At 43.2% G+C, this 26,155-nt stretch overlaps 3 protein-coding genes across 4 annotated transcripts; all 3 read left to right on the top strand.

Annotated features, from left to right (window-relative positions):
* Positions 1–6,800, top strand: cnn1a (calponin 1, basic, smooth muscle, a). Its single transcript, XM_076991828.1, has 7 exons — positions 1–159; positions 1,477–1,598; positions 1,724–1,790; positions 4,129–4,266; positions 4,729–4,845; positions 5,210–5,356; positions 5,647–6,800. The coding sequence occupies exons 1-7, from the start codon at positions 100–102 to the stop codon at positions 5,842–5,844; spliced, it is 849 nt and encodes a 282-aa protein (XP_076847943.1). The 5' UTR covers positions 1–99; the 3' UTR covers positions 5,845–6,800.
* Positions 6,801–6,917: 117 nt separating this feature from the next.
* pld6 (phospholipase D family, member 6) lies at positions 6,918–12,738 on the top strand. The gene is made up of 4 exons (XM_076991829.1): positions 6,918–7,047; positions 8,431–8,627; positions 10,161–10,384; positions 11,644–12,738. The coding sequence occupies exons 1-4, from the start codon at positions 7,042–7,044 to the stop codon at positions 11,922–11,924; spliced, it is 708 nt and encodes a 235-aa protein (XP_076847944.1). The 5' UTR covers positions 6,918–7,041; the 3' UTR covers positions 11,925–12,738.
* An 893-nt stretch (positions 12,739–13,631) lies between these two features.
* rab3da (RAB3D, member RAS oncogene family, a) lies at positions 13,632–25,022 on the top strand. 2 transcript variants are annotated; one of them, XM_076991820.1, is made up of 5 exons: positions 13,632–14,015; positions 15,443–15,673; positions 21,944–22,062; positions 22,307–22,431; positions 23,101–25,022. In XM_076991820.1, exons 2-5 carry the CDS (start codon positions 15,443–15,445, stop codon positions 23,286–23,288), a joined length of 663 nt encoding a protein of 220 aa, XP_076847935.1. In that variant the 5' UTR covers positions 13,632–14,015; the 3' UTR covers positions 23,289–25,022. The 2 variants fall into 2 exon arrangements, with proteins under 2 accessions (XP_076847935.1, XP_076847936.1); XM_076991821.1 differs by lacking the exon at positions 13,632–14,015 and adding an exon at positions 14,159–14,561.
* The last annotated feature ends 1,133 nt before the right edge of the window (positions 25,023–26,155 follow it).

Genomic DNA, 26,155 nt, shown 5'->3' on the forward strand with positions numbered 1-26,155 from the left:
TTTATAAGGTAGTGCAGACAGGAGGTGATCACGAGCTACAGCTACAGAGTGAGATCAGAGACAGGCTTCTACACAAGGGCTCGGCGCTATAGTGACACCATGGCAACCCAGTTTAGCAAAGGACCTACCTTTGGACTGTCTGCTGAGGTCAGGAATAAGGTAAGAATGTGTGTGTGTGTGTGTGTTGGGGGGGGGATGGAGGAGTTAACATGCCTTACCTAAACTTAATTTCATTTCTGTAGCTTTTGGTTTATAAGCAACTCACATGTATAAAAAATACAGTATCATTCTGAGAGAAGGAGGTGTATATTCGTTTTAAAGAAAGAGTTTGATATTATGACAAAAGTTACTGAGAACCCAGCAACTTCTCATGATCACGTTATACAATATTACTCTTTACAATAAAAATATACTTAGGCATCAGTAAAGACAACAACCACAGAAGGATTAGTGTCGCTTCTAAATTGAGATTACACCAATATTTGCCAAGGCAATCCTTTAGATTGTGAGCAAACAAGACATGCAAATGTCCGAGGAGGAGAGAACATGGAGGAGAGGTGGAGGAGAGAACATGTAGGAGAAGTGGAGGACTGTCCTGGAGGAGAGGTGCAGGAGAGAATATGGAGGAGAGGTGGAGGACAGTCCTGGAGGAGAGATGGACGACAGTCCTGGAGGAGAGGTGGAGGAGAGAACATGGAGGAGAGGTGGTGGACAGTGCTGAAGGAAAGGTGGAGGACTGTCCTGGAGGAGAGGTGGAGGACAGTTCTGGTCTTCTCCAGGCTCAGCATCGCCCTCCCGCTGCCTGGTCGCTCTCTCTTCCAGGACTTTCTTGTTTACGCCGCACTTCAGGGCCAAACAGCAGGGAGTATACACCGTCTCTGGTGCCCCTGATTATAACCACTCATTATCACTCTTGACCTTATTTAATCATTAATGACTGCGCAATTGTCATCCTGATTGTGATTCTCTCATTTTGGGCAACTCCTGAAATCTCTGAAATCATTACACCCTAAACAAGGCACACAAGTGTGTGTGTGATGGTATTTGCATTTGCATGGGTGTAAGTCTGAGCACTGCCAGAGACTGGCTCTCTCATAGAAGGTCCAGGGATTAAAGCCAAACAGGTGTTCGTGGTTCACACATTCTGCAAAACCTGAAGTGTTAAGAATGCTCCCATCAGAACCACACAAACATGATGGTGTACAAACCTCTGGTCAGGCTTCAGCACTATTAACATTAACTCAATTTATTCCGATTAACTCAATTTATTCCAAATTAACCAAGTCTTTTCCCAATTAACCCAATCTGTTTCCATTTAGGAGAAGAAATGGTTTTTTCTCCATTAGTACTGAATAACATGATATGAAAAGAAATGTCAGTGAGATTTTTATTTTTACTGAAGTAACAACCATCGTTCCTGTTCCATCATCCCATGTGACCCTTGACCCCATGTGATGCTTGACCCATCAACTGTAGCTGGTGCAGAAGTATGACCCCCAGATGGAGGATGAGCTGCGCCAGTGGATGCAGGAGGTCATAGGTCGTGTCATATCCAACAACTTCATGGAGGGACTCAAAGACGGGGTCATCCTCTGCGAGTGAGTCATTGTCAATATTCAGTGTGTCGGTGCTGTTAACGTGACAACAGAGTCACGCTCCAGTTTTCTATTCCTAGTTCTTGTAATGCTGCCTGTGACTGTTTCCATGACTCTGTCCTGCTCAGACTGATCAACAAGCTGAAACCAGGATCGGTGCCGAAGATCAACCGGTCTTCGCTCAACTGGCACAAGGTAATTAGCCCTGCCCGCCAGGCAGATTCATTAGATCTATAAATCTGTTGGGATGGCTGTCTTCATTACACAGATAGACGTGTTTTGACTGAGTTTGGGTGTAGATCAGCTGTGTTTGAGTTTTCTTTTTTTAGCCAGCAAAGGAAAGTTCTCCGGGTTCAGTTTGAAATGTCGGGTATCTGTCACACAAACACACAGCAAACCTCGCAGGCTGGAACACGACCTGCATTGCTTGAAATGGAGAGATGTGTGTTAGGAGGCCGTACCCATTCCGACGGACGGTACGGAGCATAGGCGGAGGTCAGAGTGAACGGTTTTAATGAATGGCTTCGGTTCCTGCTGGTGGAAACGGATTCAGCTTCATAGATTTCCCCTGATCCCTGAGTGTTTACTTCACTTCAGCATGTTTACATTCCAAGTCAGACACTTTGTACTACTATGTATGCTCAGTGTGTGTATGTGTGTCTACGGTTGGGCACTTTCTGGGCACTTAAGTTATACAAGTTAATACAAACATACAATTAAGATGAAAAGCAGCATTAATAAGGAACATTACATTGGTTGGATGAATTGATCATTTTGTTTAATTCATATCCAACGTGTTTACATTTGTTTTAACACTGCTGTATTGCTTGGCTGGGTGAACTGAATGTATTGCTGGTTAGGGGACAAATTTTCAGAACCATTTTAAGCATTTGTGAGACAAGCAGAATGTTGGGAATGTGAGGAATGTCAAAGCCTTGCACTTATTTACACAGTGTCCATTTTCTCCACATCTCCATCTCTTGCTCTGTCCACCCCCTAACTTTATTCAATCAATCTCCACACCTCTTTCTCTATGCCCCATCCTGTTACCCCTCTATGCTCCATCCTGTTACCCCTCTATGCCCCATCCTGTTACCCCTCTATGCTCCATCCTGTTACCCCTCTATGCCCCATCCTGTTACCCCTCTATGCTCCATCCTGTTACCCCACTATGCCCCATTCTTTTACCCTTCTATGCCCCATCCTGTTACCCCTCTATGCACCATCCTGTTACCCCACTATGCCCTATCCTGTTACCCCTCTATGCCCCATCCTTTTACCCCACTATGCTCCATCCTGTTACCCCACTATGCCCCATCCTTTTACCCCTCTATGCCCCATCCTGTTACCCCTCTATGCCCCATCCTGTTACCCCTCTATGCCCCATCCTGGTACCCCACTATGCTCCATCCTGTTACCCCACTATGCCCCATTCTTTTACCCTTCTATGCCCCATCCTGTTACCCCTCTATGCACCATCCTGTTACCCCACTATGCCCTATCCTGTTACCCCTCTATGCCCCATCCTTTTACCCCACTATGCTCCATCCTGTTACCCCACTATGCCCCATCCTGTTACCCCTCTATGCCCCATCCTGTTACCCCTCTATGCCCCATCCTGGTACCCCACTATGCCCCATCCTGTTACCCCTCTATGACCCATCCTTTTACCCTTCTATGCCCCATCCTGTTACCCCTCTATGCTCCATCCTTTTACCCCTCTATGCCCCATCCTGTTACCCCACTATGCCCCATCCTGTTACCCCTCTATGCCCCATCCTGTTACCCCACTATGCCCCATCCTGTTACCCCTCTATGCCCCATCCTTTTACCCTTCTATGCCCCATCCTTTTACCCTTCTATGCCCCATCCTGTTACCCCTCTATGCCCCATCCTGTTACCCCTCTATGCCCCATCCTTTTACCCTTCTATGCCCCATCCTGTTACCTCACTATGCCCCATCCTGTTACCCCTCTATGCCCCATCCTTTTACCCTTCTATGCCCCATCCTGTTACCCCTCTATGCCCCATCCTGTTACCCCACTATGCCCCATCCTGTTACCCCTCTATGCCCCATCCTGTTACCCCTCTATGCCACATCCTGTTACCCCTCTATGCCACATCGTTACCCCTCTATGCCCTATCCTGTTACCCCTCTATGCCCTATCCTGTTACCCCTCTATGCCCCATCCTGTTACCCCTCTATGCCACATCGTTACCCCTCTATGCCCTATCCTGTTACCCCTCTATGCCCCATCCTGTTACCCCTCTATGCCTCATCCTGTTACCCCTCTATGCCACATCGTTACCCCTCTATGCCCTATCCTGTTACCCCTCTATGCCCTATCCTGTTACCCCTCTATGCCCCATCCTGTTACCCCTCTATGCCCTATCCTGTTACCCCTCTATGCCCTATCCTGTTACCCCTCTATGCCCCATCCTGTTACCCCTCTATGCCCCATCCTGTTACCCCTCTATGCCCTATCCTGTTACCCCTCTATGCCACATCCTGTTATGCTCTCCTCTACTTCAGTTGGAGAACATCAGCAGCTTCATCCGAGCCATCAGTGAGTATGGATTGAAGCCCCACGACATCTTCGAGGCCAACGACCTATTTGAGGACATGAACCACACCCAGGTGCAGTCTACCCTCATCACACTGGCTGGAGTGGTAAGTCTTCACCTGGACTTTGAGGTCTATATCGGACATGTCATCCATTCCATCAGGTTTCCATTCCATCCACAGATTCAATATGTCAGTACCTCTGACACACACTATGCACCTCATGGCCTTTTAAACTTTGGGAGCGAAAGAGATCTTGCACAGGCAGGCGGGGGTAACAAAAATCTAGATTGTTTATTATTCAGACATTAGATTATATTACTGAAGTTATTAAGGTCATTTAAAATACTGAATTTAAAATGCTAGGTGTGTTACTATATACACATACAAAGAACACTGGAGTATCCCTATAGCGCTCCCTATTTTCCTACTGCCTGTTATCTAGTAAACCCTCTGCTCAGTTTCACACACATTTCCTATCTAGGCCATTAAAAAATGTGAAATGTGCCATATTTGTCAATTGTGATTTGTGATTTACTGCACATATTCCTGGATGTGTCCTTCTCCCAGGCCAAGACCAAAGGCTTCTACACCAAATACGATGTGGGGGTGAAATACGCCACCAAGCACCAGAGGAGATTCCCCAGCGAGAAACTGAACGAGGGCAAGAGCATCATCTGTCAGCAGGTCAGGGGTCACGTGGCTGGGCTCTGAGCTGGCTAGAAAAGCATCTGTACACCTAGGTGTGTTCAGACATTTTACTTGTTGAATGTAGACGGTAAGAAGCACAGAAGGTCACTTTTGTGTTTACATAGAATAAGTATTTCATACCATGACTATATATGGTATGAAAGTGCCATGCACATCAGTTAAGGGGATAAACAGGTATATACAACAGAATTAGAAATATGTGGACATATATTTTACACAGCAGCAGGACATATATTTTACATTTACACAGCAGCGCTGTTCAGTGGTCTCGTTACCAGCAGTCATGACAGATGATTTATGTCACTTCAGAAGTCACATCTCAAATCCTAATCGTATTCAGATGGGCTCGAACAAGTATGCCAGTCAGAAGGGCATGACGTCCTACGGCACACGGCGACACCTCTACGACCCCAAGATGGGCATGGAGAAACCCATGGACCACAACAGCATCCACCTCCAAATGGGCACCAATAAAGGTGCCAGCATGGTGAGAGTCCAGACCACAACTCCCCGTCCTGGCACCAGCCGCCCCAGAGAGAACTGAGACACTGCTGGAACTCAGAGAACCCCAGAGCTCCAGAACCCCATTATTAGCCAACAATCACTGTTCAAACCTATCAATGTTCTATAAGATTACTAGGGGTGTTTAGCTAGAGAGGTTCATTCAGCATTGGTTTTCATCATTTTAGATGCACTCTATTGAATGGCTGTCAATAGTTGTGTAGTGTGCTCCCCATTCAATCAATCAATCTCTCTCTCTCTCTCTCTCTCTCTCAGGCCGGTATGACAGCACTGGGTACGGCAAGGCAGGTGACGGAGAAGAAAATGTGTGCGGAGCCTGTGGACACCACCACCGTTTCCCTGCAGATGGGCACCAATAAGGTGGCATCGCAGAGTGGCCTCACCCCCATGGGAGGCCCCCGCCTGGTCTACGACCGCAAATACTGCACCCCGCGGGCCGAGTGTGAGGCCTGAGGCCGAATCCACCAGAGCCTTAACACCCCCTCAAGTGCACGCTGGGTACAAAAAACCAGCCTTTCCCACTAACATGACACCAGTTCTATTCACGTGAATCGGATTATTCATCACAACAGAAGCTTACCCAAAACCTGTCAGGCAAAGCATTTGCAACGTCCAGTTCGAAGTTGCCTTTTTCCCCTGATCTTGACCTGGTTACATCTAAATAAATCCTAACTTCAGTCTGTCTGAAGGATAACAGATCTCAGATCAGTGCAAAATGGCAACTTTTACCCACCCTACCATGTGTTGAGCTCTAGCAGAACACACAGCATGGTATGTACTGTACAGCCTGATGGAACACAGTGGAATGAAATGTGATTGGATCAGTCACAATTTCTGAGCACTAGTTTTGCACATGCTCTTTAAATAAACATGTGCTAAAGGTCTCTGTGAATATTTTCCTTCCTCAGTTCATCCCAAGTTCAACCATGTTTGCAGTGTGCAGTAATACATGTTAATGCTCCACTGGCATCTTCTGAGCTATAGATGGATTAAAGGTGCTCTCTGTCATTTTAATGCACAGCACAGTGGTGATCCTGCTAAAGCCTTTAAAAGGAACTATATAACCTTAACCCAGCTCAAATTCATAAGGAGGCATTTGAATTCCAGAACCTGTAATCATTAACCAGAATAAGCCTTTTAAACTTTAATAATTTTGAGTGTAAACAAAATTATTTTACTATTGGAATAAGACGTTTCTTAAAGGTAGTGCCTGCTGCTGGTTCTTTGCTGACATCTAGTGTTTAGAATTGATCCTGCAACATGAAATCCACTGATGGTGGATACATTTTACATAAATACTACTTCAAAAATGTTTCACAAGTGGATTTGTTTGAGGTGATGTAATGTTAAAAATAGTATTTTGCATGTAACTAAATTCATTCAAGGGTAATAAACACATTTAAAATTGATTGTGTATGGTTCCTTATTGAACTATAGATAAGTTTGCAGTATATACAGCAATACATGTTCAGGGTAGGCAAGTCGTATAATCCAAATATTCTGCCCCGTTATCGCCAGCAGGTGAGGAATCCGTTATTAGTGTTACTTCTTGACCCGTATCACTAGGGGGCGCTACTTAGTAAGCCCACCTGTGAGTTTCCTAGCTAGCTAACACTAGAGGTTTCATTCATTAAAGTAAGCATCTTTGACATGCAGGTAAGCGCAGCTCGCATTTATGTGTATGATTTGATCAAAACGTAACATTTGCTTAGTTTAAAGAGGCTCTTCGTTTGGAAAGGGGCCCCCTGAAAAAAGATAAAATCCTTTCCAGTTAACCTTAGCTAGCTTGTAAAAGTAACCTAGTTGGCATAACTAACACGGCTAATTGCACCTAAGAACAGTTAACAATTAAAACAATTAAAAACCAAGATTAGATTAAAGGGGGGGTACGAAATTTCAGAAGCTATGATCAACCATTATCAGCAGTGCTGATGTATCTCTCCGATGTGATTTTGGTGCCTCCTTAGTTTTCCTTCTCCTCGCTTTACAGGCAGTGAGTCGGCATTTGGATTTTAGCCAGATGTTGGGCTCGTAGCCAAAAGGAGATCGGGCTCGGTTCGTTTGGGACTTGGACATTTCCGCATGATAACGATTGAGCCGCGGCCATTTTTCTCCGGTCGCGCTGTCTAAGCGAAATCAGTCATCGCAAGCGCGCGGTAAAACAAATCGCTGTTTTCATCGGTTTGTAGGAGGTTTCTTCCCAGAGTTTTCGTAATATGACATAATTGATTGTTCACTTTCTCTCATCCCGTTAGAAGAATTCGCATTTCGCGCTCCTGTTTCTTTTTGAGCCTGGTTGAATTTTAACTTCGCGTTTGGACCATTCAAAAACATTGTGGGACTGTTCAAAAGATATTAATAGATACGTGGACCGTTACATTATATTCTTGTTTATTGTTAAGTTTTATCCCAGTCTGTACAGTTTAAGGTAGTTTTTAAGGCTCCCAAGACAACGTGTTGGTCCGATGAACCATGATAACGGCGGGCACGGATAACTAGCCACATGCTAAAACTAGCCAGGTCCAGGTTGCCAGGTCCTACAAAAATATCCCGCACAAAGTCAGTGTAAAACCCGCCCTTCAGCAGCCTAAACTAGCCCAAAGCTCAAAGTTGTTGACGGGGGAGGGGTGGCGAGTGTTTAAAATGGAGACAAATTAAGTATTATATCGCGATCGATTCTTTGTGTTGACTTGTAACTCCCGCGGTGGCCCAACTCAAAAGTAGCCCAAAAAACCGCACCCCGCCACCCCAGAATTTTTACCGGCGGCTGGATTTTCAAACAAGCCCAATTTGGCGTGAAAACCGCGAACCTGGCAACTATGGCCACATGCTAAAACTAGCGCACATTTCTTGATCACAAGATTTCCTTTCCTTTTAGGTTAATTGCAAACTGGCTTGATCAAATTTGACAATTGAGGCATCTTTTTTAGTTATATTGTGCTGCATGTAATAAAACTATTTTTAATGTGATTAAATAATTTTGGAAAAAATGTCCAAGTCCCTACAATATATCACCCATTGCGTCTCTCTCTCTCCCAGGTGTCGCTGGCGGAGCTGCTGAAGGTGGTGGGGGTGGGGGCGGTGGCCGTCACGTTGGGGGTCGAATGTCTGGACTGGCTGGCTCGTCGTCTGTCGCTCCGCCGAGACCCCCGCGGGGCCCTGAACGAAGTCTTGTTTTTCCCGTCCCCGTTAACGTGTGTGGAACGTCTCTACGCCCCAGTGGGACCTGTGTCATGGTAGCCTTTCTGCTTGTATCCGTTTATTTCACTTTTACACTGCGCCTGTTGAGGGCAAAGGTAAAGTCTCACTGAAAACGGAGCAATTTGGCCTTCAGAGATTTAAATGTGCACCGGTTCATCAATTCTGTCTGCTGCTTTTTTCTGGAGTTAGTAAGTGCACACTTTTAATATTCGTGTTTGAATATTCGCAGTTAGAATTTGGATATGTCCAAATTCATTTTGTGCAATCAGAATAATTTTTCAAAATAATCTGCAGTATATGATCTGACTAAGAACAGCGATTAGTCTAAAAATACCTATTAAATACGCAAGATATGAGGGTCATTTCAGAGGTGGTCACATCTGAAAATTTTATCTTCAATTTGATCATTTTTAGTCACATATTTATTATCTACAGGTTATAAACTATCAAAAAGTTTGATTCGTCAATCTCAGATATGGAAGTTTTTTCTTTATTAGATTGGTGTGCAGTAAATTGGTATGCAGTAACAGGGTTGCGACTAACAGGGTTGCAAATTTAGGCTAAGTTGTGGTCTACCCCAGGAACAGATGCTCACTGTAAAATTTATGTATACAAGATCAAGGACAAATATGGTTATAAAAGTATATAAAGTAAATTTTGACTCTACTCAATATTAGTCTTACAATATGAGGAACAGAGTTGCATTCACTGAGTGACACACACAACTTGGACAAATATATTTGGAAAAAAAACCTTGAAAATTGTTAGAGCACTTACCATTTTTCTTGCCATGTGGGCAGGAAATGTCCTTGTGATGCAAATTCCTTTGTGCCAGTAAACAAATATTTATTATGGTAACAGGGCTGCGCGCATGTTGTGGGACACAACTTAATAGTGTAAAAACTGTGACATGCAATACAATGTAAACCAAAGAAGTTGTTTTCATAAGTAAAGGAGATGCATTTCAACAATATACAAGAGGAAGTCATTTATTTAGAGCTTATTTTAATTGTTAAATTTGGCAAAGGAGTTGGTCACCCAATGTGTGGGACAAGAGAAAATGGCCGTTTTTTGAGGTGGTCCCTAGGTATTCGGCCTTTTGAATAATATCTAAGGGGCTTATTTTTCCACCAAATTTTACAGTTTGTCTTATAACAAGTACATTGTAAAAAAAAAAATAAAATAGTCATTTAGATATTTTGGATATGTACATTTGAAATTTAAGTGGTGGGACAGGAAATGTACCAAAATCCTGGAATGAGCCATGGATAGTCTGCAACATAATTTAATATAGACATGCATATCTGAATTTAATGTTTTATATAGTCAAAACTGATTTGTAGAGGTTTTGAACCAACCCCTGATATACATACATAATTCTTACTAGTCAAAATAAAGCCAAAGATATATTAAATTATGATATCATTTTAAGTAGTCATAAATTGAATTACAAATAATTGTAATATAAATCTGCTCAGGCTGATGTGAAATGTTTAAAATGCCTTGCTTTATTGTTTGCCACCATATATCTCAGCACCTCTGGTTTCCGTGGTGATCTCCACCCACAGCTCCTGTCCCCTCCCCCATGGCGTCGACACCTCCTTCTCACGATTGCTAGGACACCTTCTCTCAGCGGGTGCCACGCTGGACCTTTGCGTGTTTTCGTTCTCCAATGCCGATCTGAGCCGAGCCGTACTGTTCCTGCACTCCCGGGGCGTGGCGGTCCGAGTTGTCACCGACAGGTCCTACATGACCATCAATGGCTCCCAGATTGGCACCCTCCGCAGGGCAGGTACGGTACTGCAGTGGGTTTCTGGAACTGTTTTAGCATAGTTTGTTGCTCCTACACTGTTCCTGTAATCTGTCATAATGTCTAATACACTTTCACTTTCCAGTTTTCCTCTCATGAATCAGAAATGTGTGACATCTTGGTAACTCTGACTTTATTCATCAGTAAGCTCATCAGAAACAGAATGATATTATTAGGCAAGTTATAGTGTTATACTAAAATAAGTGTCCCTTCCCAATAATGTGAACCACTACCCTCTGGCCCAGTTTCATACTACTTCCTACAGCATCCTAGAACAACGAACACACACACACACACACACACACACACACACACACACACACCGGGGGTTCTCCCAGAATGTAATTTTCAAAGGTCTGTTCTGTTGTGCCCCACATCTGTGATCTCCAGGGCTGGGAATATGGAATGCCTTTCTAAACTTAATCCGACTTTCAGTTCTGGACTGGATTAAAACCCAAGCAACAGTAGATTCCTAATGCAACCTGATGATTATGATCAATCAACTCCAGACAATCCACTGGGTAAAACTCCGCTGTGAAACTCTGCTGTGAATGGCTGGGGCGCCTGTGTGCTGCACTGTGGGTAGCGGAAGGGCTGGATTGAAAAGCCCACAATCCCATGGCTGCTCCAGTGCCCATCGATCATCGTGATGGATGAGAATAACTATTCAAGACAACATCTGGCTGGAATGGACTCCCCTGGGCCCTGATGATAAGAGTCTGGCAGAAGAAAAGGAGACTCAACAAAGTGCAGCCCTCTTCCAGCCCGTCTAAATGCATCAGCCAACTGCACCAGATGGGCCTGGGGGGTGCAGGAGGGGGGCAGCAGCCGCCGCCTCTGCCCTGTACCGCATTATTGCAGCGTAAACAGTTGCTTTTCTCACACTGGCAGCCTCGCCTCTTTGCACGAAGATGCCACATCCACCCAGATTGAGGCAGCGGTTTTTGCAGTACAGTTTCAGCAAGGCTTAGCGTTCCCTAAGCATTACTTTTATTAAACAAAAAAGAATCTGTTTTGATCTTTTTGCAGTAGACCTTAATCTAATCATTGTAATCTGGTATTTGATCTATTGTAACAAAAGTGAAGGTAACGGCACATAGGGAACCCATTGTGCAGTTCTCTGATCATCGTTCCTTCTTGAAAATCATACAAAATCAGTAAATGGATCATTGCAACTGTGCTGTCAGGAAACTACTAAATGCTGTTTCTGACGCTGATTGTGACTGTCTTTGGTGGCCTAGGTATCAGTGTGCGTCATGAACTGAGTAATGCCATGTACATGCACCACAAGTTTGCGCTGGTGGACGGGAGGAAGCTGCTCACTGGCTCCCTCAACTGGACCCTGACGGCAGTGCAGAGCAACAAGGAGAACGTCATAGTAACGGAAGATCCGGATCTAGTGGGACCCTATCAAGAAGAGTTCCGCAGGTTGTGGGAGGCCAATGACCCAACCAATGACGTGCCTGAAGCAGCCGGAGTGACCGCCTCTAAGGGGCTGCTGGCTCAGACTGGATATCTGTAGCTGGTGGCCGATTCAGACTGGAATCTATTACCAATGGGTTCTGTTGCTTTTTGTTTTGGTTTGGTTTTTTGGTTGCTTAGTTTGTATTGCTTAGTTTGTTTGCTGATTTTATATTGATTTTTTTTTTGTGTGAAAGAATGTCATGGCAGGTTTCCAAATTAATTTTTCTACTTTTTTATATAAATATGTGTGCAATTTTACAGTGTGTGCAATGTTAAAACAGGGTTACGTGATTCAACTGCGTCTTTCAAATGTGATTCAACTGTTTTTGTCAACCTGGGAAAACTGAAAAGACTGAATGATTGTGTTTTTAATACATTAACTGTATGTTATGGGGTGTTAGGATATTGAACTGAGGCCAGTACCTTATTGATTGTCAGGGTCAATACCAATCACCACATTCATAATCAGAATGAAGGAGCGGGAAAAAGCTTCAGAGAGAATGCAAGACAGAATTGTGCTTTCATATTTAAAATGGCGCACACCAGGCGGAGATCAAAACTGCAGCTCCTCGCCCAAACAGCATTATAATATACATCGATCTTTTATTGTGCTGCAAGTGGTTTAGAGCCAAAAACCCCTCCTCCAGCACTGTAATGCGCTGCTGTCACGCTGAGATGCACACGTGTGTGTGTGTGTGTGTGTGTGTGGGGAAGCCAAGCCCTTGATTGCTCAAGTGCTGAAGCTCTTCGTTCATGGTTATGATTATGGGATTTTTAATCCCATACATGCCCAATACTTTGAGAAAACAGAACAGGGGTTGTTTCTGAGACGAGTGAGCAGTTAGCTTTTATTGAAATGCTGTTCCTCAGCTGAGGTTTGGGAAGCCATGTACAACTGAGTGCACTGATGTGAGCTCACGCTGCACGCAGGCTAGCAACTACCATGGAAACATCATTAAATGCATGAATTGCTGTTTTCGTGTGTGTTCCAAGGAGGGGCTTGTTTAACACGGATAGGAAGCTTGTCAAGTGGAAACCCTCTGGGACGTCCCCTGTCCCCTCCCGTCCCCTGTCCCCTGGCTTTGAATGTGCTGCTTAACAGCTCTCCAGCATCTCATTGTCAAGGTCTCTCCAAACACCACCCAGCCCTCCGCACTTGCAGAAAGGCGTTGGCTTTCATTTGTTAATCTTGACAGAAGGCGGAGCCTCCAGGAACTCCAGACCTTCTCCATCTTTTGGGCCTCGGAGCTGGTGATTTGGGATGAGTGGGTTAGTGAGTGTGAGGAGACGAGTCCTGGCTGGAGTGATGAAGGTGTCTTGAGTCAACAGTGTCTTGCTCCAGGTTGATCTTTTAAAGCTGGGACTGCTTAGGTGTACTGGATGGGGCAACTAGATCGTTCTTTAAACTGGATGACATTTCTAAACACAGCTGTTTAAAAGTCACATGCGAATATAAACATAGCCTATATGATGCACTGATGTAGCCTACGCCTGTTCACAAACGACATGCAGATCTTTTTGTTGTTTTAACAATGGATTAAATGGTCTTGGTCAAAAATATATCGTACTGTATTGTAATTAAACGCAGCGTATGCACAATATGAAATTTGGCTGCCTCGTCATTTGTTGCAGTGAGGAACAAGGAAAGGCCTATAGTCGTTTTAGTTTGCCGCTCTGAGCAAATATGAACGAACCCATCGATATATTCGACGTCACGCTGCCTTGGCCACTCGGTGAAAACCTCCTGATTATCGGCTACCGCCTTCATGCTTGATATCAGCCTACCAAAAGTTATTGGCTGATCTGGGAACAGCCATCACCTTCTTTAAGGAGTATCTGCCCGTCTATTGAAGGATAAACCGCTCTGAAGTCAGGTTTCGAAGGCAAATGAAAAGTACTCATTTTGCATCCGCACTTTTAAATGTCCCGTGGTTAGGAGCCGCCAGCGGATACACGCACATCACGGCGGTCGCCGTTAACGTTGCGGTAAACGGGGTGTGCTCCGGTGCGTCGCGTGAGGAGAGCGAGGCGGTTCGCTGACGGTACAGTCAAAGCGCAGGGGCGAGGCGAGCTGCGGATGCTCGGAGTCGGCTGGGGAAAAAAAAAACTTTTCGGAGCAAAAATAACCAACAAAAAGCGATAAAACAAGGTTAGTGGAGTTCTTTTGACGTTGTTTTTTGGTGTACGTTTAAACATGTTGTGCTTCCTGACGAACGCCGGTTTAATCTGGCGGTGGTCATCCATATGGAAGCGAGCTACAGCCCGGTGAGTCGTACGAAGACCACCGCTTCTGCCACGACCCGGTTGTTCTCACTCTACAACCTGAACATCACTTCTGTGAAATGCAAACGTGTACCGACAGCTTTATGCTTAACACCGTTTTCTCCCTCCAGCCTATGTAATGTATTTTCCTTCGAGCCACACGAAAGGGGGCCGGGCGGTCACTCTCCTGCCTAGTGGCACTTGTTTAACTAGTTGCCGAAGGGGAGAAAATAATGTGAAGGTAAAGAGTAAATTTAGTGCGTGGTTCGTTATTTCAAGCACAGGCATAGTGAAATACCGAACTATTTCACAACTGGTGGACGCAGTTCAACACGTTGTTTCAGGGTGTGCCACATCCTGGTGACTCCCCTCGCCAGGTGCGCGTGGCGACCGCCGGTTCCGCCCGCGAACGGTCCGAGACCCTACGAACACGGTACGGTACGAACACGGCCGTCAGCCGCACAAACGCGACCCGAAAGCCCCCTGAAACCCCCGAGGCGAGGACAGACGAGGGCCGAGGGCTGCTGAAGTGTTTGTTTTATATAAGCGCTGGTGAATGAAGTGTCGGGCGTGTTTCCATGTAGAGTAGAATGGTTCTTCTGGGCTTAGACGGTGAAGATTGAAGGGTAGATTTACGGTGAATTTTAGTTTGTTAGTTTAGTTTTTTTTTCTGTTGAAATTTAAAAAATCATAAAAAAATGTCAATGGTAAGTTACTGTTGACATAAATATATATAAATGTTATATAATTTATCTTGTTTGTAGTTGTATAAACAATGAGTAAGGTTTTTCCGGTGATTAATTGTCTTGGTCAAAGTGTCTAATTTTGGCATCTAATGGAGGATTGCTGACAGACGGGAGAGAGAGAGAAAGAGTAGGGTGTGTGTATGTTTGCAGAGAGGGAGAGAGAGAGGAGGGTGTGTGCGAGTGTGTTTGCTGATTTGGCTTCTGTTTTTATGGGTAGGGTGATTTGTGCTGAGTTTGTATCCACAGTAACGAGTCCTAATCAGGGAGAAAGCCTCTCTCAGTGGCTCTGATCCACAGATACTACAGAGGTGAAGAGAGAGAGAGAGAGAGAGAGAGAGAGAGAGAGAGCTGGGAGATGAAAAGGAAAAAGAGATGAGACAAGTCAAGTTTGAAGGGAGGTGAGGGTGAACGAGGGAGAGACGATGAGAGATGGAGGGGCAGAGGAATGAGTCCGCATGCGAGTGAACTACCACACTGGTGGAAAACAAAAATCTTTGGAAAGTTATACACATGCAGATGTTCCCTTGTGCCATATAGCCCATGTTACATCAGTTCCCTGGTCCTCTAGATGGCGACAGTGAGCGACCCCCGCCAACAGGCGCAGAAAGACACGACCGATCAGAATTTCGACTACATGTTTAAACTGCTCATCATAGGCAACAGCAGCGTGGGAAAGACCAGCTTCCTCTTCCGATATGCAGATGACTCGTTCACCTCCGCCTTCGTCAGCACCGTAGGGATCGACTTCAAAGTCAAAACTGTGTACCGCAACGAGAAACGCATCAAGCTTCAGATCTGGGTGAGTAGAAATTAAGGGATTTTTTTTACTTCTCCATTTTCTTTTGATGCTGTAAGTTTATACAAAATAAAACAAAATTTTCATGACTTAAACATGAATAAGAAACCATAAAAATGTTTACATTCAAGTTCCAAAATACATCATACTTCAAGTGGTGATTGAACGTGATGAACTTGTAGATGTACTTAGACTTGAGAATGATGAAGTCCACTCTGACGGGCTTATGATGCAGGATGTCATAGATGCACAACAGAACAGCCTACATGGTTAATTTACTGTGTATAAAATGCTTTGTGATGAAAAAATATGTTTCTGTTTTTGAGTAAAATCATTTGGTACTATATGGTACTATACTATACTGGTACTATATTAATCAGACCTCGTTTTCCACATTTTTCAGCATTGCAATGATGGGAGTTGTAGTGTTTTTTTTTTTTTTATTTTTTAGTTTGGTTGTACAGAATAGGTTCACTGATGTGTTGTATTTCCTTACCCAAGCAGGAGTGAATGTGATTTTAGAATAATGCTGTTAAGGAAATGACACAATTAATTTGCTCCCTGACACAGCACAAGCTACAGTACTGCAGTCTGTGGCCGTGTCAGTGCAGAGCGGTGAGACACGAAATAGTATTCTGTCACAGTCTGGCTCCATTACGGGGGGAAAAAACGAACCTCCATATGAACTAAAAGGGGTTGATTCCAGTGTGGCACTGCATGGAGTCAGACCAGGGTTTAACAGACCAGGGTTTAACAGACCAGGGTTTAACAGACCAGGGTTTAACAGACCAGGGTTTAACAGACCAGGGTTTCAAATGAGTAGAACTGTCTGACTGAGACTGGAAGTGTTAATGCACTGAAAGGACAGATAAATTGTATGAGAGGCAGACTTTCTGTAAAGGTGTACAGACTCATTCCTGAAATGGCCAGGGCTGGACCAACACGCCCCTTCCGGTTCACGTCGGAGTCACTCAAAGCAGATCCTCCCGGAAGGAGATCACTTATTATCAATTACTGCTTTAACATGAAGCTGCAGGCTGATCTGGCTCTCTAGTCTGTCTGACCACGTCTGCGGTTGTTAATAATAAAAGCTGTGTGTGTGTGTGTGTTTTAAATCAGTTACATGATCAATACGAAAATAGGAAAGGTGTCCTTTGCTGCCAGAAAAAAATTCTTTATCTTTTGTGTGCGTGTTTGACTTTCTGTGAGCATTTGTGTGGTTATGGTGTTAATGCAGTCATGTGCTCTTTTTCATGGCAATGTTTAAGGCCTAGACGTCACCATCAAGCGTCATGCTGGGGACGTAAATGCACTCACAGTCAGACAAGTACAGCAGGACACTGCAGGTGAAGGTGGACACATGAGAAACAGGGCTGAGGGGAACCTCCTGTCTAGAGGGACATTGACCTGTGGTCTGTCTGTGTGTCGGACAGATCAGACATGAGAGAGAGAGAGGCCACAGAGATCGTGATCATTTCGAAGTGAGGATCGTGAGTGGCTACAGCTGCCTGCCTACTGTTTGCGGGATAGGCTGGTGCAGTTCCAGGACCACCATAATCTGCTTTCACATGTGAAATATCGTCCAAAATAAGAGCATGAAGAGCATTTCTGGCTCTTAGCTGATAAAAGGAAGTGATGAGAAGGTCTACAGCAGCAGATCACTCTTGCCCACTGCTGATGCAACACGGACTTGTGCACAAATGTTTGACCTCGCGCTTCAGAAGATCCCTACATGTGGGAGGAACTGGCTGTGAAGGATGGCTATAGACGCATTGGTCCTCGGCACAAGGGATGTAGAAGAAAGTAAAAAAAAAAAAAAACCCAACTCCGCCCACGTTGCTAAGCATTAATGAAAGCCAATGAGGTCCGGGTAGCCTACTGGGAACCAGCTGAGTCATTTATCCATTTCTAACTAGCCTCTTGCTAGCTTTCACGGAGAAATGGCAACATTTATTTTTTTATGGTGATGAAGTATTCATTCATTTAAGAGATGCATTATTGATCGGTACTGATCCAGCCTTTGACTGTGTGCTGTGGAGGTGTGTCGTAGGTATGGAGGATCCAGAGATTTATGGGAGATTTTCGCCTTTGCTGACTAAGTGCGTCTTTAAAGTTGCTTAATGACGAGCTAATGTGTGACTGCAATGCAAGTTCCGTACGCGTGTAATCTTTATCAATCAGGCGAGTGGGAGTGTCACTGTCGGTAATGAAAGTACGACATCACAACCGAAAAGGGGCCAGGGACACATTGCAGAAATAGGAATATGTGATGGCCTTTTGCTATTTAAGTCAGGCATAGTCTGCAGAAGGCTTGGAATTCCTCTTTCCTGCACTTTAAAAGGAGAGATGTGCAAACACATGAGAATTGAACTCGCACCATTGTAAGTATCCTAACAGACTAGCATTTAAAGCGTGGTGAGGTACAAGGTGATCTGTTAAACCAGTGAAATGCAAGGTATTTGTACTGGCATGCATGTGTTACAGTGCCAGTACAAATACAAGTATGTGTTCTTTGCTAAAAGAATTTGGATCAATGGAATGAAAATATCAGTTCGGTCCAGCACGACAGACGGGTGTCTGTCCAGGTGCTGTGGTGGACGGAGGACAGGAAACCGTGAGTGAGACTGCGTGTCTTTCTCTCTGCCTACTTATATTATGTGTGTATGCTTACTTAAGGGAGGAGTCCTTGAAAATGGCAGATGAGTTTGTCTTAGCTTTGAGAAGAGGAATTACATACATTTACACATTAGTCATTGTATACAACATGAGTAAGAACAGATAACCACATAGAGTATGACTGTAATTGGTGATCGATCTCATCTTGGGCTGAATGTATTTAGATGGGGAGTTAAGTTTAAAGTCTTGAAAATGTTGGTTTTTCTAAGTTACATTGGAACTCTTTTCTAGGTTGGACTAAAACTGACTGACGTGTTGGTTTGTAAATATATTAAAAGATGAACACTGAAATATCACTTTTGCATAAGTATTAAGACACTATTATAACATCTGCAGGTTCTGGTACACCTGACCGAGTAGTCCTTGAATTGTTTCTGGATCTTCAAAGGAATTCACCTATAGAAAGGCACACACCGGTCCATATAAAGTTTTACAAATTATGCAGGTCAGAGCTGAAACCAATCCACAAGATAGAGAGAACTAACTTGTAGACCTGTGAGACAGGTCAAAGTCCAGATCTGAAGAAGAATACAAGAACATTTCTGTTGCATTGAAAGTGCCCTAGTGCATAGAGGTGTCCCGTCATTCTCAAATCGAAGTCACCTGAGCAACACTCAAACCATTAAAAGCAAAGTCTTCTGTCCTGATGAAACGAAGATTGAACTGTGGCCACAATTCCATGCTGCATCTTTGGAGAAAACCAGGCAGTGAACATTACTTAATTAATACCATCCCTACTGTCAGGAAGTACTGGGAGCAACATGCTGTAGAGATGTTCTCGTGAAGGGGACTGGGAGACGAATCGGAAAAAGATGAATACAGGAACCTATAGAGCAATCCTGGGTGAATGGACCATCCCAGGTCAGTATAGGACGCTTGCAGAAGGGAAACAGGGTTTAATAAACAATGATATGACCATAAGCAGATACAAAAATGTGAAGCAAAAATCCCAATGTCCAAAAACTGGCAAGAATTCAAAAATCCAGAAAGGCAAACCAGAGAAACAAATTGAAAGGGGCAAGAGCAAAAATACAAAAGTCCAAGTACCATAAATGAACTCATGAACCATAAATGACAAATATCGAAGGTAAACACACAGTAGCGCACACTCAAAAGATATGGCAATACTTTACAGTTGTAGAGTAGTTCAATAAATAGTCCAGATGGAAACAGGTGTTGGTGATCAGGTGATTATGATATTCTTTGGGGTTGGGGCTGCTGGGAAGTGTGGTCCTGGGGACGGGGCTGCTGGGAATGATGGTTTCCTTAAGTCAAACACCTGAAGCATACACAGAGGTGTCAATTCCAGGTCCAGAAAGTAAAAGTCCTCACCAGGATTTTGCTCAGGCTTCCTGGATTGTGTTGATTCCACTAATTTTACCTGGATTGCACCAATTAGAAAATCTAGCAAGCTTGAGCAAAATCCTGGTGAGGACTTTTACTTTCTGAACCTGGAATTGACACCTCTGAATACAGCCAAGAAAACACGGGAGATGATTGGACAAGTTTGAAGTGCTCCAGTCAGAGTGTGGATCTGAATCCATCGGAGCTTCTCTGTAGAGAGCCAAAAATCTCTGTGCACTGTAATTCATTCAGCCTGGCGGAGCCTGAATGATTCTGCAAAGAAGAGTGTGAGAGTGGCAGTGAGGTGCTCCAGCTTTGTTGCATTATTCCCAACAAGAAGCTGTCATTGTTCACAAAGGGTCTTTAAGCTGGTGCTAGGTGAAGATTAAATGCCATAGACTTATCAGAGATGGTGAATACTTATCAGAGATGGAGACTTCAGTCAGTCAGTCAGTTGGATTGAACTCTCACTCCTGATGCATCTTCATAGACTCATGGTTGGACTCGGACTTTTGCTTAACTGACTTGCAAGTCAACTTGAGTTACCACCTTAATTTAAGTGTGGGGAAAACCAAGTCTAACTTTTTTTTTTGCACAAAACTTTTATTCCTACTCGGCATCTAATCTCTACCTAATCTCACATGAGCATCTAGCTAACTAGTTCAGCATCTAATCTCTACCTAATCTCACATGAGCATCTAGCTAACTAGTTCAGCATCTAATCTCTACCTAATCTCACATGAGCATCTAGCTAACTAGTTCAGCATCTAATCTCTACCTAATCTCACATGAGCATCTAGCTAACTAGTTCACTTATAGTTTGGATATAAAGTATTCTAGCCAGATAAGCTGATGACTAAAACACTTTGTGTAGTCCACGTATTAAGCAGTAATGAGTTTCTAGCTATTGTGCACGCTCCATTGTCATACTGTCATTTTCTTGTTAGTTAACGTTGGTTTGCGGATAGCATACATTTTTAATTGGATTTCCGGCACTGTTCCATGTCATTGTCTTCAACTAAAAATGCATGTTAGTTTATGTGAGCAGCAATCTCATCATTGTTTAAGGGACTGTAGACTTGACTTGGACTCCCAAATATACCCATGAACATCTGTGCTACTAATGTAAAGGGAATATAGATTTTTATTAATGACATTTACAAAACATTCTGAAAAAACATTTTGCTTTGTCATGGAATATTGTGGGTAGAGATAATCTTGCTGAGTTTATTTGTTAAATCTATTTTACGATGAGTAACACGTGGATAATCTGAAAGTGTCTGAAAATGCTCCATATGCACCATAGTGTTGCTCTTATAGTAGTATAGTACAATATAGCAGCAGATGCTGTTGGACAGACTGGGAAAGTAATCTGCTTTACACATACATTTTGTATAAAACACACACACACACACACACACACACACACACACCACAACACGTGCTGGCAGATAAGAATCACCAGTCCTTTTCTTCATGCTGCCAGTCACTGCGTGCGTGCGTGCGTGTGTGTGTGTGTGATTGTCAGGTGGTGGATCTTATCGTTGTTCCCAGGACATTAATTTGATAGCCATGTGTTTTCACTCACACACACACACTGTTACCAGGGAAACACTCGCATGAGGGGCTATAGCACTTTGTAAAGTCAAGACCTCACAACATCAGAACCCAGTAAAGGGTTGCCTAGTTACAGTGGTTAGTATTGCTTGTCTTCTGGTCTGTTTACACTTCTAATAGCTCTCTGGTACAGTATGCTAATGACTCCCTCACGCAGGTTAAAGAGACTGCCAGTTCAATCTTACCTGCTATACCTGTTCCAATATGTAGTTATGATGATTATTTGACATCAAAATCAAACATATAGGGCAGTGTAGATGAGGAGGTAATCAAGTAATTCATGGGTTTCATTTATTTATTTAGATTTACAGACCATTTTTATGAGATACAGGGCATATCATAAAAAAATTCCTTTTATTTATGACACCTTGAATAAGTATTTCATAATCCATTCATAAATGTCTAGTTTTCTAAAGGAATGTTGGTATACAGGGAGAAACTGGATACTTAAACGATAATCTACTGTTTTCAGTTAGGCTGCATGTATTTGAATTGCTCAAACTACTGCGGGCTGCTTCCATTCTACTGTTTAGATACTAGAATATCATGTCAATGGCACTTTTTTGGGTTTCCTGAAATATGATGGTGCTAAATTGTAAAACTAGTTCATGAGTGTTAATAGCATGTGTGTTGTAGGACACTGCGGGTCAAGAGAGGTATCGCACGATCACCACTGCCTACTACAGAGGGGCCATGGGCTTCCTGCTTATGTATGACATAACCAACCAGGAGTCATTCTACGCGGTTCAGGACTGGTGAGACCATTATGACTTCATAATGGACATTTCTTTTTCTCTGTCACTTCTGCTGTGCTGTAATTCATGTAATAGCATGTTTGTGCTCTTATGGAATTTTCATCACAAAGATATAACAGCAGTGTTTTATGAAACGTGGGGTATTTGTAAAGAACAGTCACCGTCAATGCCTTAATTTCTTATTAAATGTATGAAAATGTTTTTGGTGTGTGTGTGTGTGTGTGTGTCTCTGTCTGTCTCTCAGGGCCACTCAGATTAAGACATACTCTTGGGACAACGCTCAGGTGATTCTAGTTGGGAATAAGTGTGATCTTGAAGACGACAGACTCGTGGCCACAGAAGATGGACAGAGACTAGCTAATGAGCTAGGTGACATGTACACACACGTGCACTCATGCGCACACTCAATTGACACTCATCAAATACTCCTTATAACAAATCATTTGTTCCACACAACACACCCACCCAGCTACACAAACACCCATCCCACACCTCTAACACACACACACACACACACACACACACACACACACATACAGGTGGCTCTCATCAAACATGCTTTTTAACAAATCATTTGTTCCAGCCCATACAAACATGGTACCCAGTTACAGTTTTTCTCTCTGTCTCGTTTTAAACTCCCTGCATTGCAGAACTTTATTTGGCATGCAGGCAAAGGAGACATGATCCATGACTGAAAAATAAAATGGTTCGTTCTGATACTGCTGATGAGGCCAGCATTTGGGCCCAGAGATGGCAACCGTCAGCACCCAAACATTTCACACCCGAACCCCACAATAAAGGCAGAGACTTAGACCCGTGTCAAGCTACCACACACGGATACCTTTTAATCCCTCCAAAAGCACAAATCATAAATCTTGATAATACTGCTTCTAAGTTTCCAGATGAAAATCACTGCATGACTACATAACACACAAGGTCCAATTAGAATTAAAGTGGAATCATGACTGACTTGTCATTCAAGCACAGACCAGCTCATCTCTGCAGGTCTGAGCTGTGCGTGTGTCTTGCACCCCTTAGGATTCCAGTTCTTCGAAGCGAGCGCTAAGGACAACATCAACGTCAAGCAGGTGTTCGAGCGGCTTGTCGACGTCATCTGCGACAAGATGAACGAGAGCATGGACGGAGAGCCCAGCCCACTGGCCAATCACAAGGGCCCCAGCCTGCAGGACACGCCCCCTGCCGCGCAGAGTGGCTGCTCATGCTAATCGTTCGATCAATGCGAACACACTCAAAACACACACACACACACTTTTAGTCACCACTCGCAGGCATAAACACATGAGCAACGTGCATAAACCAGTATGACCCCATGGTATGAACTGAAGTCAGTGAGCGCCATAATCAAAAATGGAATGAACTTTTGAATCCTTTTCTCAATATCACATTCTAGTGACTCAAAAAGGCCCTGCTGCTTCTAGCCTCGCCCCTCCTAGCTCCGCCCCTCAGCATCATAGGGAACTTCACCCATCCCATTCATTCACACAGAGGACAGGCTGCCTTTAGCCTACTCACAAATAGCTGACTAGTTGCAACAGAAAGCAGATCCAGGAAGTACAGTGTGAGTTTTAATGCCAGGGCTCCCATTAATGTAGGCTAAATTTTAACCTGGATTAGATTTGTTCAAATAGCAGTTCACATGTCCCAGAGACTGATTGTAGGAAATGAAGGTGTTTTTCTGAGGATCTATAAGGGATTTTAAAATGTTATCATTTTCTTTGTCTAAATGAATTCCGTATTGATATTTCCAATAGTGGTCTATGGGTGACAGGTCAGCTGTGTGATTTCACTATATGCTCTTCTGCCCCCTTGTGGTCATTGCATGTAAGTTTTGAACATATCTTGAGACTTGAGTTGCAAAGGCAGAAACCTGCAGGACGGTACGGTGTTGTATCCCTGCCATTACCTCACCTGATTCTGCTTAACGACCAGCTCACGTAGGTGGGTTGGGTGTGGTGAAGAACGCAGGACGTCATGACGGGCTAGATCTGGATACACTATGAAAGGTCAGGCACTGTTCTGTGTGTAGCTCACATGTATTTGTACAAGATGCCATTGTAAAGCATTCATCAAATATTGTGAATGCTTTTTTAACCAGGCAGAAGTTCCTCTAAACTGAAACACTCAAAAAGTGTCTAAATAAGAATGTCAGAATTCATACTAGTGCATTATCATCACACCAATGTACCATACATACATTTTGGGTTTTTCTCCCACTGAATGGTCTTTTGGTTCAGTCTTGATTCATCTGTCTCTGATACCACAGCAGACACACACACACTAAAGGCTCCAAAGGACTGAATCCATTTATTGTAGCATTTATTGTAATCATATATTTCTCAAACAAGATAATCATTTTCATTAATATAACTCAAATGATGCCTTTTAAGTTTTAAACACCAAAGGACAATAATGCAAAGAGTCAATTAATTGAGTTTCTAAAATATATTTTTTGTTATTTAAATATTTCAAGAATTAACACTATGCGTTTGCATAATATGTGTGAAATATATGGCATTTTGTTGTAAAATAGATCCTGTTAGACTTCTGTTCAGCAAGTATTTTCAGATGTGTTCATTAAATGTATGATTGGGGGCTTTTTAAAATGATTTGATTGGTCTCTGGCCACTATAAAACATCAGATGAGATATTCTAAACATGTCTGATGTGTTTGTATTTGTGTTGTATGTATGCATGTATTTTCTCCCCTCTGCTTGTTAAATGTTTCCTGTCATAACTGGACTCTGTTAGATCTGTTCACAATTGACACAGAACAGATGGTCAGAATTCTGGTGTGGCACAAACCTACAGGTCAACATTATGGTGCTGGTTCAGGACATGAACTGTGTTTCATGATGGACTGACTCTCACTGGTGACTAACTATTCTGGACACAAAATGAAAATAAATAAAAGATTGGTCTATATGGATCATGAATATGGATTGACTGGTTTGGTTCACTGAATTGAAAATGGTGAAAACGAGAAATTGCTATTAATTTTTTTTGTTTTGTTTATGCACATGAAAGTAGAACAGAATTAGGACTGAATTTAGCATGTTATTCATGTTTACACACAAATGTATGTTTACAAACAAACATACAATTAATTGTTTTCATTGGGGATTGGGGTGGGCCTAAAGCGATGGGTGTAGGCCATTGGCCAGTCTGCGAGGTCACTTTTTTTTCTTTTTTCCCAAGTGTTGATTAAATCAACTCCTTCAAATGCAACTGTCTGCAGTTAAATGTATGTTAGCATTACTTAGTAAAAACAAATTCTATGCAATATGGAAACTCCAAATGAAATATTAAATATGCTAGTGTGTTGATATGCAATTATGAATATGCCTGTAGCTAACCAAAACAAGATATAATAGCAGGCTGTCATATATGTGCTTATCAGAGAGTAAGATAATAAATAGTAATAAAAAATACATACATACGTACACACACTCGCTGTGTGTAATCCTGTCCACATAAGCACGTAAAACTCTCATGAAACCCAAAATCATGCTCGCGATAACATGTTTGCTAATCAGAAGCATTTAAACAATTACAGCCAGACTAGCAACAATGTGCATTAAGGAAGTGGACAATCCCGTGTGTGGACAGTTACGGGGACTGTCCCCGGAAACGTCCCCTTAGCCCTTGACCCAAATGAACATGAGCAAACATCAAGCTCCAGTCTGTGATCCTCTCAGTCAGGCCCAAATATGGCACCTGGATTACACAATCATTGTCCATCTTCCGTTTGCTTTTATTGCCTTTTATTATCAGTCTCTTTTATGTAGAGTCTATTTTCATACCCTAATTCAGGGAACTGCGTGTTGGCAAGTTCCAGTGAAGTAATCAACAGCTTCAGAGTGAAAGTTTAAAACTTAAACTGTTTATGACATCCTACATGATTTCAGTTATGGGAATGTGGTTTGCTAAAGTGAATGTTCACCCTAGCAAGAGTGTGTGTGTGTGTGTGTGTGTGTGTGTGTGTGTGTGTGGATAAAAGATGATGTGATGCATTTTTTTTGTTAGTTTGTTTTTGTTTGTGTTTCACATTTAAGGCCTTAATATCTTTCCTTTA

The sequence above is a fragment of the Brachyhypopomus gauderio genome, unplaced genomic scaffold (genome assembly GCF_052324685.1).
Source record: "Brachyhypopomus gauderio isolate BG-103 unplaced genomic scaffold, BGAUD_0.2 sc86, whole genome shotgun sequence".
NCBI lineage: Eukaryota > Metazoa > Chordata > Actinopteri > Gymnotiformes > Hypopomidae > Brachyhypopomus > Brachyhypopomus gauderio.

Bases quoted from the DNA above. Each gene is read 5' to 3' on its own strand.
- cnn1a (XM_076991828.1), top strand. From the start codon at position 100: ATGGCAACCCAGTTTAGCAAAGGACCTACCTTTGGACTGTCTGCTGAG. The intron at 4,846-5,209 runs GTCAGGGGTCAC...AATCGTATTCAG, and splicing joins AGAGCATCATCTGTCAGCAG to ATGGGCTCGAACAAGTATGC. The intron at 5,357-5,646 runs GTGAGAGTCCAG...TCTCTCTCTCAG, and splicing joins CCAATAAAGGTGCCAGCATG to GCCGGTATGACAGCACTGGG.
- pld6 (XM_076991829.1), top strand. The intron at 8,628-10,160 runs GTAGCCTTTCTG...CTCCACCCACAG, and splicing joins CCAGTGGGACCTGTGTCATG to CTCCTGTCCCCTCCCCCATG. The intron at 10,385-11,643 runs GTACGGTACTGC...TTGGTGGCCTAG, and splicing joins TGGCACCCTCCGCAGGGCAG to GTATCAGTGTGCGTCATGAA.
- rab3da (XM_076991820.1), top strand. From the start codon at position 15,443: ATGGCGACAGTGAGCGACCCCCGCCAACAGGCGCAGAAAGACACGACC. The intron at 15,674-21,943 runs GTGAGTAGAAAT...TGTGTGTTGTAG, and splicing joins GCATCAAGCTTCAGATCTGG to GACACTGCGGGTCAAGAGAG. The intron at 22,432-23,100 runs GTGACATGTACA...TGCACCCCTTAG, and splicing joins GAGACTAGCTAATGAGCTAG to GATTCCAGTTCTTCGAAGCG.